General features: G+C 41.0%; 3 protein-coding genes across 4 annotated transcripts; 1 reads left to right on the top strand and 2 right to left on the bottom strand.

The window, feature by feature from the left end:
* Nucleotides 1–111: 111 nt before the first annotated feature.
* Nucleotides 112–4,249, bottom strand: cacul1 (CDK2 associated cullin domain 1). 2 transcript variants are annotated; one of them, XR_009923960.1, is made up of 9 exons: nt 3,753–4,249; nt 3,406–3,532; nt 3,181–3,283; nt 2,994–3,089; nt 2,365–2,467; nt 2,155–2,244; nt 1,815–1,953; nt 1,262–1,430; nt 112–1,205 (listed from the first exon to the last, which is right to left on the bottom strand). XR_009923960.1 is itself a non-coding variant. In XM_062401600.1 (8 exons), the coding sequence occupies exons 1-8, from the start codon at nt 4,090–4,092 to the stop codon at nt 1,391–1,393; spliced, it is 1,038 nt and encodes a 345-aa protein (XP_062257584.1). In that variant the 5' UTR covers nt 4,093–4,249; the 3' UTR covers nt 112–1,390. The 2 variants fall into 2 exon arrangements, 1 of the variants encoding a protein (XP_062257584.1); XM_062401600.1 differs by having other exon boundaries at nt 112–1,430.
* Nucleotides 4,250–4,783: 534 nt separating this feature from the next.
* Nucleotides 4,784–11,033, bottom strand: sirt1 (sirtuin 1). Its single transcript, XM_062401556.1, has 10 exons — nt 11,009–11,033; nt 10,166–10,654; nt 9,697–9,819; nt 9,304–9,539; nt 9,039–9,191; nt 8,368–8,515; nt 8,194–8,273; nt 7,076–7,259; nt 6,436–6,975; nt 4,784–6,211 (listed from the first exon to the last, which is right to left on the bottom strand). Exons 1-10 carry the CDS (start codon nt 11,031–11,033, stop codon nt 5,922–5,924), a joined length of 2,268 nt encoding a protein of 755 aa, XP_062257540.1. The 3' UTR covers nt 4,784–5,921.
* A 418-nt stretch (nt 11,034–11,451) lies between these two features.
* Nucleotides 11,452–14,233, top strand: dnajc12 (DnaJ (Hsp40) homolog, subfamily C, member 12). The gene is made up of 5 exons (XM_062401518.1): nt 11,452–11,779; nt 12,553–12,631; nt 12,845–12,984; nt 13,087–13,210; nt 13,790–14,233. Exons 1-5 carry the CDS (start codon nt 11,702–11,704, stop codon nt 13,870–13,872), a joined length of 504 nt encoding a protein of 167 aa, XP_062257502.1. The 5' UTR covers nt 11,452–11,701; the 3' UTR covers nt 13,873–14,233.
* The last annotated feature ends 1,465 nt before the right edge of the window (nt 14,234–15,698 follow it).

Raw genomic sequence — 15,698 nt, 5'->3', positions numbered from 1 at the left:
ACTGTTCTTGTGCTTCATTACCCTCATGATAATGCCTACTGATCGAAAATAAACATTTCTCAACATTCATATTTGAAATGTTGAATTGTGAAAAACAACATCATCTCTGTGTCAAATGGAATGAATGAAATTTGTTTATTTGAAAGATGAGGAGATCCATTTCCAAGACCATAGATGGAAACAAAAAGCAAATCTGAGCATCTAGTTACACTTAAAACAGTGTTGGACCTTGTATCAAATACTTCTATTCAAGTAAAGCAAGATAACTATGCAAAGACGTCATGAACTGCTACACTTGTTAGAAAAAATTTAATGCAAAAGTATTCCAGACTCGGGATTAAAACAATAATTGCATATGATTTGTTTAATTAAATCCTTGAAGCATCAGGTTCAGTATATTTACAGTTAATGGACGATTTTGGTGAGTTGTCAAAAAAGAAAACTGAAGCATGATTAGAGAGATCTCAAACACTATTGTGTGGCTGTCTAAGCTTTCTGGCACTCTGTGTAAAGTCCTGGATGAGAATCCCTGCCACTCCTACATACAAGGCTGAAACAAACAAGTCACATTTAACGTTAGATTCTGACTTACATCTTAACAAACGGGTCAAAACTTGTTAGTATAAAAAACCTAAATGGCTCAGTGACTCAGACAGTATACAACATTAACAATGTCAGCTCGAATTCGATGCCTTATATATATACATATATATATAAAAGAAAAAAAATAATAAGTACTGCAAATCCTCTTTGGCGTAACTGGAAAGTACAATCCGGTTTACCAACCCAGTAAAGGCAACATGAAGAAGAGAATCATAGTTGAGGTCATTGACTTGAGTTCCCATTTCTTTCCTCACTCATTTTTGTGTTGACTGTAGACACTGGTAAACATGGGATTTGTAGTATTAACATAAGGACAGTATTATTAGCAGCAATAGAAAGTCTTGATTAGCCCAGTTTATAGAATTCGCACAAGACACTTCCATGTTAAAGGTTAGGAATGAGAAACCCTCCAACCAGCCTATCTGCTGTCAGGATATCTGATCCAACAGACACCATGAAGGCACTGTTCACATGAGGAAACAGTCTGAGGACACACGGCAACATCCCACAAATACTGAAGCTGGATGCATCATAGTCACAGAGGAAAGCACCATAATGGAAGTCTGTGTGCTTGTGTTTTCTTTTAGTGCAGGATGATTAACCTTCTGCTCAACAACTCAACATCATGTTCTCTTTGTTCTTCACAGTGTGGTGTGACCTTGAGTCGAGAGAGATGAAACTGACACATTGTTAACATTGTACCTAGTGCAGTGAGCCAACTTGTGATAAAGACATAGGAGGCACAGTAATAGTTCCGCAGACCCTTGTGGCGACGCCGGTTGGGCTATCATGAGTCCTCGCTGGCCCGCTTGCGAGACTGGTCCCCCCTGGAAAACAGGGAACAGTCCATTAGTGGTTTGAAGTAAAGTTCAAAAACCAAAGCTGCCTTATATTAATGACCTCCGCCCCTGTCTCTTTGTTTGATTGTCAACCAGGAGAGAAGCAGAACTACTCAACTGATTTCCATGAACCTTGGTAGAAAGATGGGACGCAGGCAAAGAAAGACAGCTTTACATTTCGGTCTAGATCTGGACTGAGGGGGGGATCCAGGGATTTCTCTTCACTTTCTTTAACATTATGTGATTAGGGATTCGCTTTAGATTTTCACAGATTCCCCAGTGAATAATTCATGGATCTTGATGAAACAATATTTTTGGGAGTGAGGTATTTTGATCAGTTGATACGTGTAACTGAAGCCTTGGTGAACTGACCGTGGAAACCCGTTCATGGAGAGCTCCATCTGTAGCTTCTGGTCACGAGCAGCATAGTCAGACAGCAGCGACTCCACGGCAGGAGGGTTGATTTGGGGAATAAACCCAGAGAAGAGAGCCGGAGCCAAATGGGCCCAATCTGCAGGAGGAACCAAACAATCTGTTACACAGAGGAGCAAGATGTAGAGTAGCTGATTCTGCTGGAGGAATAAATTGAGTTTTGTTTGCTGTAGCGGAGGCCAAAAGATTGAATTAGCTTGTAGCTTAAATTACATCAAAGCAGATACTTACAACAATCTTTCTGGCAGCCTAACAGATACAGACAATCAACAATGCTCACCTGGCCGGAGGCTGTAGAGGCCATTCACTACACTGGCCATTGTAGATGGCTGCACTTTAAACGGCATGGAATAGGCTTCGATGAGAAGAGCTAAACAAGAACCACATCACAAGTATATCAGAACTCATTTGTGTACCAAGGTGCAGTTTCTTTACAGATTCACAAACACAGGCAAAGCCACCAGGGCTACAAATGAAGTAGGACACTCACGCATCAGTGTGTTCACATGTTTTTCTGCAACGTGATCAGCAAACAGCTTCATCAGATCGTCTCTTAAGTCTCTGTTCAGCTTTGACTCGATGTAGAACTTACTCTGAAAACATTAGATATGAAAAACCTTGAGAAGCTGGCATTTAGTGGATATGGGTAACACTCTAAGGTGCGGAACAGAATGTTTATATCATAGTAGAGATGTTCCAATACCAGCATGGGAAAGGCCTCTTATAGTGTCCGCTCTGGCATTGGTGAGTACCCAAATCCATGTACTGACCCAATACCACGTGTGTAGAATTTTTGTTTCACCCAGATAGAACTACAATTTTCTTTTCTCAGAAATACCTTCTTCTTAGCCATTCCAAGTAAAGGAGGCAAAGTGTACCATATGCAAGACTTCAGTGTCGAGGGGGGGGCACTAGTGTGACACAATGATGCCAAGCATCACTTCCATCAAGTAGCTTCGAGCAGTCAAAATATGATATACAAGTTATTATCTTTGTAAATGCAATGTCATAGTATTGGTACTTGGTATCAGCTGATACACAAGACGCTAAGGTATTGGAACATATTATAGCCCGAATTATACATTCATATTTGTCGAATATATAAAAAAAGATGCATACCAAGTACATAAACACAGGAACAATACACTGAAGAGAAGCTGTGTATTGAGTCAGTGCGACGTTGAAGGTCTCAATGAAGTCCTCAGGAGCGCTGGCCTGCAAAATAATAATAATAAATGTGTGAGTTCAATAAATCCTTACCGTATGTAGCGCATATGATATTCTGCTTATGTTTGGATTGACTTACTTGCAGACGTGTGGAAACCTGTTGCAGATGACTTGTGATTTTTGATGTCAAATCGTTGTAGAGCAGCTCAGAGTGCTGCTGACACACACACTTGTAGATGTAACTAGGAAAACAAAGAGGGATAGAATCTTAACCCACGGCAGCTATGTGGATCTCTACAGGAATCACACACGGTAGGAAAGGACATACTTTCTGCTCAGGTTTGCGTTTGTTCAAAGGTCTCACCTGTATATCTGGGCATAGGAAACAGAGATGTGGTCTGTGGGGTTCTGAATCAGCAGACGATCAATGGCCTTCTCCAGGTTTGGCCAGTGGTTTTTCCTGTAGTCCTCAACTGCCATGGCATTTAGGACTGTGAGCAAAGAGGGGAGATGCATGATGGGAAATGTACTGAAGTCTGGGTGCACTGTGCACTGTGGCTGAAGACTCACTTCTAGGCAGAGGGTTGGAATTAGGTGATGGATTTCTACTACGCTTCTCTACTGAGAATCAATGGAAGGTGATCAGTGTGTAGTGAGTGCTGAGTGGCTACAGGACACCAGGCCCTGCTGTCTGTCTACAAGTCAACTTACGGAACTTGGAGGTAGAGTCGAGGGAGAATTTCCCCTCTACAGCCGGAGGCAGAGCCGAACAGTCGGTCTCGCTGACCTCGCTGCTCTCGCTCCCTGAATCCGAGTCCATTAACTTTGATCCCCCGGTGGTGGTGGTGGAGGTGGTGCTGCTGCTGCTGCCGGACCACTGCTTCCCTCGGTGGCTCCCCGCTTCTCCCCCACCCGGCACCGGCTGCGGGACCGGTGGAACATCCGACAATCGGCTGCTGAGGTACGTGCGAGCTTTACCGCTGCCGCTCGCACAATAGTTGTGGTTGTGGTCGTCTTTCACGTCCAGACTGTCGTCCTCCATGTCCTCCATGTTCTCAACTGGACCTGCGTGCCGGAGCCTGGCGTCACCAGGTGACAGAGAACATGTTGGCTAGCAAAATACCGATAAAGAGAGGAACTGTCAGGCGCGTGTGGTTGTGTCCATCTCGGTGTTGCTGTTGTTGACTGATTTTCTTTACGACATGTCGTAACACCGGACAGCTGACACAAAGCAGGTGGCTGCCGGGAAATGTAGTTCCAAAGACTGTGCAGATAAATACAGTTTACAGGCCTCATTCATGTAAGCAAGTGAATAGTGAATATAATGAACCGACTTTTACCATAGGATGTTAATAAAAAATAAATGAATCAATATGTAACTAAATGTACACAAATTATAACGTCTTTATATACAGTATGCTTTAAATAGATTGGCTTGATACTACAGTTAAATTACAAATTACCTTACTACACAAGTAGGACGCGTAGATAGTTTTCATCATACTTGATGCTTTTTCAAAGGTAGTAGTCAGTGACTAACATGAAATACTTAAATATTGCACTGTACTGCTGTTATAAGCCAGTTCTCTCTGAATGTGTCTTTGAAAGCACCATAGTGGAAAGAGGAACTGTCATGGTGCATTCACGGACACGAGGTGGCGCAATGTTCGCGTCTTCTTGACAGCACTGACTTTTAACTGTGAACAGGTGTATTTGACACAAGAGAAATGATGAGTGCTCAGTGTTTTTCATCTTTGCTTTTACTGAGAACTCCAGAAGAAATAACAACTTTAATGATGTAAAAATTTCTCATTTCCTCGAACCGTAAACAAAGCATAACCTTGTAAATGGCATGTGAATGTTGGTGAAGACATTAATCCAACACATTGGCTCAAACATGTCTCATCTACCAACAGGATATCTTTACAGGCAGCAGACTCCTCCGTACGAAGAAGGAAACCGTTTAAACTTTATAGCCTATGAAAAATGACGGAAGCAACACAGCCAGTTTTGTAAGGAGGAAATCAAAAGTGCCGCATTTCAATGTATTCACATTGAAATGCGGCTTAATATGACAATGTAGTATAACTTTGTACAGGTAAAATCATCTACTCTTTGATGAGTATGTCTCATATCAGAGTATAAAAATAAGAGGCTTGACCATAAAAAGTAGCTGCCACATATCTGAAGGAACACCTTGTCAATAGTTCGATTTTTTTCCCCAAGATGACAGGTTAAACATACAAAGCTTATGATGAAGTAGGAGCGTGTGGATTAAGTGTTCTTTGGTCTAAAATTAAAGTACTGTTCCTTTTTCCCCAGATTCGCCCTCTTGAAAACGAACTTCTTGTATTGCGAGTTAGACTACGACTTCGAATAAACCCTCTGATTTATGTATGTGTCTGAAACTCATAGTACCCACTAGTTAGCAGACAGTAGGTTTACATATTTACATGTTCCCCAGTGGTAACATAACCAACTCTACAACACATCATTTGATTACAGTTGACGTCTACGGACTGAGATTGACATGTCTTTGCTTGTAATTACTGCCATTTAGGAAATAAAGCTTGATCTAGTGTTGCATCTGTGGTATGCTGCTGTAGATGAGAGCATCAGCTAAATTTAGCACATGGAAAAAAAACCTTGACGACAAAACAAACCACAACTACTGCATTCTATTTAGTAGGTAGCATACAGTATGAGGTTTCAGACACAATGCATGGGACCGAACAGGGAACAGAGAAAAAAATGAAAAAGATGCATAATCACACAAAGTTGTCACACAATTTCAACTTTATGAAAAATAATAAGGTAAAAGTCAAAAATATACGAAACATATATAGACAATTAGTGCTTTGTTGACTATGTTCTTTACATTTAAAGGTGTGTGTCGCTTGGAGTCTTTTCAGAAGTATTGTCTGTCTGCACACTCGGTGTGGCCTTGTTGGCAATTGTGTGTTCTAATGTGTCTCTGAGGCACGTCTCGCCATCCGCTGCTTGTGTGTCGGACTCCTCTGGCTCACTCTCTTCTTCCACCTCGTCAGCGCTGCATTCAGAATCGTCACTGTCGCTGCCACACGAGCTCGACGTCTCATCCTCAGAGGTGGAGTAAACCTCGGCGCCGTGGAAGACATAGTGACTTGGTGTTTGAAACAGGTACTGGCCTGCTGTGGGGGGACAATACAATTTACTGATGTGCAATCAATATTTAAAGAAAATCTACCAGTGTCTATCTAGCTTCCATCTACTCAGTCGTAAGCATTTGTATTTATTTGGATTGTAGCGTGTATCTGAACAATGAATGAGGGGAAAAAGATACTAAATATATGTAAAAGTATTTGTATGAAGTTTAGTAAATACTCTGGTCTCTCTACTAGGGTCTAATGCTTACTCTCAAGGCGTTTGCTGATTGGACTTCTGTTGATTCGACTCATCCAGCATCGTCTTCGAAATTCAAGGCTGGAGGTTCGGTTTTTCACTTCAGCGGCCTCCTCTTTTGGTGTGTCTTCTGCTGGTAACTCTGCTGGTAACTCTGACAACTCAGCCTTTTCCTCGCTAGGAGACTGAGAATTTGGACAAGGCTCTGGAGGTGTAACATTATTATCAGTGGTCTCTGTGACATTCAGACTTTCCGTCTCCTCTGAAGGCTTAATTGCTGAGTCTGTGCTGTGCTGCCTCTGCTCCTCCTGAGCTGCGTCGCTGGAAGCAGGCAAGGCCTCGCTTGGTGGCTGTTCAGGTAGCCGAGGGGGTTTCTCTGTGATCTCAGTGAGTCTTACAGTGTTGAAGCAGAGCTGCTCAAAGTCTCCAGCCAGTCGATGACAGAGCTCATTGACAATGACATCACAGTCCCCAAGCAGCTCCACGTCAAAGTTGAGGTGAGGCAGCTGTTCCCTATTTATCAAGATCTGAGGCACTTCATGAGGAATGGAGTCTGAGGAGGATAAACAGAAATCAGTTGTAGATTGTATTCTCAGATTTACTCGTAATTGCGTGCATCTTACAGAAAATGTATTTATCTGATGAAAACGTACTTGGGATGAGGGCAACTGGTCGGACTTTAAGAGAAGAGCCGATGACAATCAGGAGGTCGACCTCATCTTTATCCTGCTTCATGGCTCTGTGGAACATTTCTGGAAGATTCTCGCCGAAGAAGACGATGTCAGGCTTCATGATTGCCATTGGAATATCTGGACACCTTGGACAATGAGGGACAACCTGCAAGAAGAATTTATTTTATTAGCAACACTATTGACTCATACAGTCAGTTAGTGATGGGTGATGTTAATCTTTCAGGAGAGATGTCTGTGCACTGTATATTTCATTATTTTATTGTTTTATTGTTATTGTTTTATTATATTTTTCTGAGATTATAAATAATCAGTGATATTTCATATTTGATTGAAGATTATCTGGCCCAATATACAAATTATTTAAAGCATGTTAATGAGGATGGACAACCTGCCTGAAACACCTCTCTACAATCTAATTAACACCACAAACTTAAAAATGACTACAGAGATGATGATTGATGCGTATATTCACTGTTTAAAATGCACCATGTTTGGATATAAAAATGACACTTAAAGAGATCATAATATATATTTAAGAAATCAACATGTATTTTTGATGTAATATTATCTTTTATTATATTTTTTTTTTTAACTGAAGAGAATTTGATTTCTCAAGGTTTTTACATCACAGTTAGAGCCCATCACTTGTTTGACATGTCAAAATGTCTACTTTAAAAAGGGTAAGCTCATTTTAAGTTTTATATCTTAAATTGCTCCTTCTCGTCATCTTCAACCCTGGAATGGCTAAGTGCTGCATCAGTTTTAAAAACCACTGCCTGACTTCACAGATCTGCTTCTTAGGCCATTAAAAAAGCATTCACTGTTTTCTGCATTATCTCTGAAATGTAAGATGTGAATACTGGGCAACATGGTGTGTTGTGGATTTTCCCTCAATGGTACCTTTTTTGTTGCAATTGTTGCAGAAGTTGCTTAAAATGCAGTGTATGACACAAATGTGAAGATCTGTGGGAAATACTTTATTGAAACTGAAGTGTCCTGTGACTTTTATGATCCAGTTTCCAATAATACTGAATGGGAATATCTTATACTGGATGATTTTGTTTGTAATAAATAAATACCTGGTTAAAGATGTCTTCCCTTATAGCCTCACAATCCACTGTGTGTTTACAGACGAGACAGGATGCAGTTGCAAACGACCCTGAAATAAAAGACACATTAATAGTCTTTCACCACCAACCTGGAGAGAAATACATAGAAAAAAGGCAGAATTCAAGACAAACAGCTTGACTTACCATGACACTGGATAATCCGCTGAACTCCAGCCACTTGTTCTAATGTGTCGATGTTTTGTGTGTAGTTGCGCAGAAGTTTCCCTCGCTTATCAAGCATGGATATGAATTTATGACAGGGTGAAGGCTGGAACTGACCAGGGAAGATCTCCTGTACCAAAGAGGATGCAGTGAAATAAGTATACTATAGTCATGTATATCAATCCTTCCCTACAGTCTGTCTTTTTAAATCATTTTAATATTTATAGCCTGAATAAGTCTTATAGTGCAAGTCTTAGAACAACTAAAAGGCCCTCTAACTTGAAACAAATATAACTACAGCTAAATGGATGAAGACTTATTCCTCCTCAATCTCACAAAGTGTAACCCTTTGACTGCAGATTATTCTGGATGTGCAAAACCCACATACGTTCTTTACAACCGACATTTGTAAAATAATACCAAAGATTTAAGGTTTTAACTAAGATTTTCCGCTTTTTTAGTAGCTTCTTTCCCTGTATGCAACAAAACCCTGTGAAATAATAAAATGAGTGGGCAGATCCAAGTAAGTATAAACTGACATATTCATGAATAATCTACACCAACATGGAAAGATTTACTTATGCTTAACTTCGTACACCTTGATCTTTGTCAGGGGCAATCAAATCATTGGTAAATGGACACAATGTACAAACCTTAGCAAACTTGAAAAATGGTCTTGGGTCCCGTCTGAAGTATTCAATGTCAAACATAGCTTGAGGGTCTGGAAGATCGGGGAAATCTACAGCGAGCCGGGCATAAATACCATCTCTGGAGCGAAAGTCCGGTATTCCACATGAAACAGATACCTGCACAAAAAGCATAAAAGCATTCTGATTTAATAGCATGGACACTGAAACTACACACTAAACACATTGTATTATAATTGTACAGCTGTAGAATACTAGAGTTAACACATACCCCAGCACCAGTCAGCACAAGGATCCTTTTACTTTCATGTAGTAGCCTAACCACATCTTCCAAGGTGTTAATGTCCTTCCGCTTCTTTCTTTTTGGAGGTTCTGAGATGTTGATGATGATCTGCCACAGTGTCATGTCGTCTAAATCTGGTGGGAGCACAGTCTCGGGAAGCAAATCCTTCAGGATGGTCCTGGGATCGGTGTCTCTGATGTGTTGCTGGATGAAGCTGTATGAACCTGGGCAAGAATACAACATCTCAGCGTCACTTGTACTCAACATGAACATATTGTACCACTACCTGTAGGAACAATGTGGTTTGCAGAGTTGCTCTAGTGGTAGAAGCTGCTGTAGGGAAGGTTTACTTGCTAAATGCTTCACAGATTCATGACTTACCTATCTGCGGTTGAGGGGCCCAGTCGCTGGAGCTTGCATGTGAGGATCTGTCATCTTCATCGTTGTTGTTGTCCGGTGTGACAGACAGACCGTTCGAGGGGAAATCATCGTGCTCGTGAAAATCTGAGCAAACAGGAATTCGGACAAATTAACTAATAAAATCTAAGAAAAGTGGTGTTAACCGTTAACTTCAGAAGACGTTAGTATGGAAACGGCTAATAAATGCTAAGCTGCTAACAAAGTTTAGAAAGGGAATAAGTTTGTTCATAAGTCTTGTATCCGTGAGAAATGACTTAAAAAGTCAAAGTGTTGGTCAAGAGAAGACCTCGCCTCTCAACAATCACGTCTTCTAGTTTGTACCGCGAACTTCTCGGAGTGTTTCACGTTACGCTAACTCGCCGGTGAAGTTGGTCAAACAAGCTGATGTTGAGTCGCTGAAATATAAAAAAAAAACGTAGTGTTGTCTCACCAGCTCCCTCCTCTGTTGTCCCCAGCACCGCGCTGTGGTCGAGCCTCACGGCGGGTTTGTGCTGCTCGGAGAGCACCAGTCCATTGTTGTCTCCGCCTACCGCCGCCGCCGGGGCCTGCTCTGCTTCTACCGCCATCACCGGCTTGGCTTCCTTCTCTGCTGGCTGCGGACAAGTCACCGCCGCCTCCCAGCTCTCTGTGCCCGCGGAAACACACGATACTTGGTCCACGTTGGCGCCTTTTAGTCCGCAGTCGGTTCCCGGACTCATTTTGGACCTTTTCGCGGCAGGTTCGTCCATTTCGGAGGCGCTCGAAAGGCCCGTTCCGAGACTGCTCTCACCGTCCGCCATCTTCAGCCGCAGAGCCGCTGAGCCTTCCTCCCAGACAGCTGGCTCATTTGCATAGAGCACGTGACCCGCTCTCAACCAATCGCGACGACCGGAACGTCCCAGGATTACGTTGATGACGTAAAACCATAACAAAAATATTGCTGCATTCAAAGACCGTCCGGTCAATTTCAGTTAAAGGAGAAACGGAGCCAGAGAGCCCCCTCTGTTTTAGACCTACTCACCAGAAAAAGACAAAATTTGCGAGTGTTGGCTGGTTAAAGAGATCATGTGACCGTGAAAATCTCGAAATTGACATTAAAGTCAATGGAGAACAAATCTGACCAGCTTCCGCTTTAGACCTCATAGAGCAAAAGATTTAGGTCTGAAAGATTTAATTAAAACATTTCTGCAAAGCTTACCCGTTTTCCTAGATTTAGATGTTAGATTCGTGTATGACAATCTCCATATGTTGCTTTGAGAGCAGTTTAGGCACAGAACATCTGTCATTTTCTCACTCGTTCCTTCGATGTAGGCTACCATTGACTCCCATTAAAATTCCACCGTTTTTCAGAATTTACGAGCGAACCGTTTGGCAAAAGTCTTAGAACACCATTCCTGACCACATTTTGTCTAAATTTGAATAATAATAAGTATGGAGAATAATATTATATGTGCAATCCATTGCATGACCGCAAACATAATACAAATACAAATAAGTAAGCTCCATGAGGAATTTATGTAATACTAAACTAAAGTGCTAGTAAATAGTAATGATAATACGAAGGAGTAATATTACACATGATATTGATTATAGTGTGAATATTACACATACAATATAATATAACATCAATCTATCACAATGTCAAGCTTGTGTTTTCTAATTATTTAAACTCGCTCTATGCCATCGTTTTATACCTCTCGCGAAACAGCTAAAGTGGGACTTTGAGCCGGGCACTTGAACGCAACACACGTCATATGGTTAAAAGGACAGCTAATTTTTCTCCACAACTCAGGGGAGAATTGGACACTTTTTTATGTTTCTCCACCTGTCACATAGCTCTAGCTGACAAAACAACTACAAGATACACTTTGGTAAAATTATCAGTGAGTCAGCAGGAGGACCAGGAGCCTATTAGTCACACAAGCTGTGATTCAGGGTGGAAGACAAATCGCTCCGTTAGAAAACACACATTTCCACCAACACACTTATGGAGGCTCTGTTGAACTGCAAACCAGAGGACCTGGAGGATTACTACGGGTTACTTGGCTGCGATGAGCTGTCCTCGGTAAGTTTTGGGTGGTTGGTGGGTGGGTCTGGGGTCACGCTATTTTCTGGGTGACATTATAATTTTGATCTAGATGCACAAACCAACTCATGCGCGGTGTATGAATTGGTCAATACAATGCTGGATGGACCCAAGCAACTGGCCACATGTGTGATACTTTAACAAACTGATCGCCAGACCTGTGTAAACGCCAGAGTTACTCTCTGGCGGGTACGTCTGAACCGACAGAGACCTGTTGATGCTCCAGGAGAAGAAAACGAACTCGTGCGTCATCCTCTGTTGTACAATTACAGTATGAGTCATTCATATTTCACTCTTCACTATGTGTAGGGACATGAAAAGCACGCACAGTACTATATTTATAATCATATAGTTATCAATGCAAGGTCTGAGTGTATGTATGATGACGACGTCAGTGCAGCCTAATTGTGATGATGATGACGATGATGATATTCTTTCATTAAAAATTTTGTTGGCAACACTAAGAAGGAAGCTTGTGTCATATGACGTTAATGGTGCTACAAAATAAAAGGATCAATACACTATTCAATATAGCGTTAAAAAGACCGGTCTATACATGTTTAATGTACAAAATCGGTTTGAAATGTTTTCGTGGCCTTTCAGTCACAGAGATGTGGCCAAATGCAAAACATATTTTTTACCAAAGGGAAAATTGTCCCTCCAAAATAGAATAAGAAACTGATTCCTGAAGTTCAAATGTTGAAATTGGCAAAACATCATTGTAGTTGTTTGTTTACTTTTCCCCCTTTCAGACTGAACAAATTCTAAATGAATACAAGATCCGCGCCTTGGCGTGCCACCCAGACAAACACCTAGACAGCCCTAGAGCAGGTAAATCATGTTTGTGGAACGTGCTGTAACATAATGGCGTGTATTCAAAAGAAATTGATCAAAATCATACAAATAAATGGAATGCGTGGCATAGCCGGAAATGTGATTTGTACCTCACTTTTCTTACTTAGACCACACATTTTCTGTCTTCATTTCAAAGCAGATAATGTTAATGGAATCTAGTTGCCCTGATATGTTCTTTGTTTATGACAGTGGCAGATTTCCAAAAACTACAAGAGGCCAAAGAGGTTTTATCCAATGAAACCAAAAGGAAGAACTATGACCTGTGGAAAAGAAGTGGGGTTACGATTTCATTCCACGACTGGCAAGCCTTGAATGATTCTGTGAAAACTGTATGTTATGTCTTTTCTTTGGTAGATTTACTTTAAAATGATATATAAAAAATCTATATGACAAGAATTCCCACTGATATGATTGGTCCCCCATTTTTTCAGTCAATGCACTGGGCTGTGAGACATAAGAAGGAACCAATGCTGGAAGCCTCAAAAGCAGAAAAGCCTGTCTCTCCCCAAGCAGAGGACGTTCACTGTGAGCAGGATGCAGCAGGGGTCTCCTCAAGTAAGCACATTTCAAAATGTTCTCAAAGCATTAGACAGAAAAGAAACCCAAATGAGTTTTTATTCACAATACTTGAAGTGTAACATTGAATTAAGTGAAAGGAAAGGTGGCCATTTAGGGCATAGATAGCCTGGATTTCAACAGTACCTTTCTAACATGTTTATTTTCTGTCCTTTAAGAATTCAGATTCCCTCTGGGTATGCAGGACTGATACCAACCTACATACATGCTAATACTGTAGTCTCATTTAGATTATCAACAAAGAACAGGGGACATTCACAATCAACTAATACCACTCAAAAATAGTGGTATTGTATTACTAATATTGCAATAATATATAAAATGTCCATGTGTAAAGGGTCACATTAAATGAAGGCATTTCTGTCATGCTAGTCTACTGTGAATAAATTAAATAATTTGAGAGTGATTAAATGAATTGTGTTTAATGTTTAAATGTATGTATAAGTTTACTATATTTCATTAAATCACTCTTAAGATTTATAGGTTTTATATCTAAGAATTAGTTGTTTGTACACCATATCCAATGAAACTAACACAGTCTCTCTGATCGCTGTGCAGGTGATTACTGCCATCGTCGTTTCCGCTGGGCTGCTGACTCTCCATCCAGTCTCCTGCAGAAGTTCAGAAATTATGAAATCTAAATATATCAACAGCTTACTTATATTTTGATGTGTTTGTGCCTTCTTGTTCTCATGTGTAACTTGGGACCCTGTTCGCTGTGATGTCACTGTTTGTGAATATGGTCTGGATCTAATTCCACTAAACTTACAGGAAATCATTAACTCTAAATGTGTCTTGTTGCATATCTGTTTGAAATCTAATGTGGGGTATTGTCTTCTGTGATTATGTGTGTAATGTATTTTGTTAGATGTCTTGCTGTTGATTAGGTTAATTCACACACAGTGGATGAATATGTTTATGCCTGATATCAATGTAATGTGTATGTTTGTGTTGCAGTTGGGTTCATAATGTTGGAAGCATAAAACTGAAACATGTCACGTACAGTTGTGTTTATTTCTTATTACTAAAATCATTATTTCTAATGGTATTAGAACATCCTGTTTGCTACTAGTGTGCCTCTGCCTGGCATCAGTACACCTAACTGTGATTTTCAGTTGACTTGTACGACCACATACTTTCCACCTTCAGTAACTATGAACTCTATGGGTTGGTATTTATAAATAATTCAAAGCATCTCAAACCTTTTCTCTAATCATAAAATGAGGCAATGACTCTAATGAAATGGAAACGGTATTCCAAATGTTATGTGTCAGAGGTCAATTAAATTAATTGTTTCCATTACTTATTGTATCCGTGATTCATTGTAAGGATCATTTGAGTATCTGTCTCAAAGTCAACTGTACTGCAAATGGTCTTCAATCAATAAAGGCTTGTACTTTAAAAAAATAAAATAAAAGTAGCTTAGTGGCTTCAAGGGCCTTGAAGAAATCAGAGATTACGTTGAAGTCCGCTATCACCACTATTAAAATACAATATTATATAATTGTATTATCTTAGTCAGCTCCCAATATTATCTTCATCATGCTCTACATTTGAGCATCAGACGGGCTACACAGAAATGCCATCCATCCGTCCTCAGGGCAGCTTATCGTTTTGGGTTGCCAGGGGCTTGGAGACAATCCGCTGACATAGGGGAAAAAGCAGGTAAACTTTGCAGAAGTGAATCACAGGACCGCCTTACAAAGAGAACAGCCAAACTCATTTACACATATGGTCAATTTAGAGTCTCCACACTGATGAATGTACACCTACATACTGTGCAGCACTGCAGGGGATGTTGACCTATTGTCGGGCAAATAAACTAAACAGCATTTTCTCATTCAAATGGTTACAGCACCAGTCACCATTACTTACTATATATCCATCTATCTATATATCCATCTATCTATCCATCTATTTATTTATCTGTCTATCAAACTATATATATATACCCATCCACCTATCTATCCATAGTTCTGTCTATCTATCATGCATGAACCTCACCACCAGATGTCACTAGCCTGCTTGCTGACGTCACTGATATAGAAGCTAAAAGCCCATAGCGAACTCTCAGTTCTCGCCGGGTGCGGTGGCGCGCGCCTGTAATCCAAGTTACTGGGAGGCTTAGGCTGGCGGATCGTTTGAGCTCAGGAGCTCTGAGCTGCAGCGGACTATGCCGATCGGGTGTCCGCACTAAGTTCGGTATCGATATGGTGCTCCTGGGGGAGCCCGGGACCACCAGGTCGTCTAAGGAGGGGTGCATCGGCCCAGGCCGGAGACGGAGCAGGTCAAAGCCCCCGTGCCGCTCAGTAGTGGGATCGCGCCTGTGAATAGACGCTGTAGTGCAGCCTGAGTAATACAGCGAAACTCAGTCTTTTTTGACAGTTTTCACTCAACTCTATACACCAGCGATCAGTCCGTGTGTTTACGTGACTCCACAGCAATGTTAACATTTCTTTATATTTCC

This window comes from Platichthys flesus, chromosome 12 (genome assembly GCF_949316205.1).
Source record: "Platichthys flesus chromosome 12, fPlaFle2.1, whole genome shotgun sequence".
Lineage (NCBI taxonomy): Eukaryota > Metazoa > Chordata > Actinopteri > Pleuronectiformes > Pleuronectidae > Platichthys > Platichthys flesus.
Note: the sequence above shows the minus strand (reverse complement) of the source record. Positions and strands in the feature narration are given on the sequence as shown.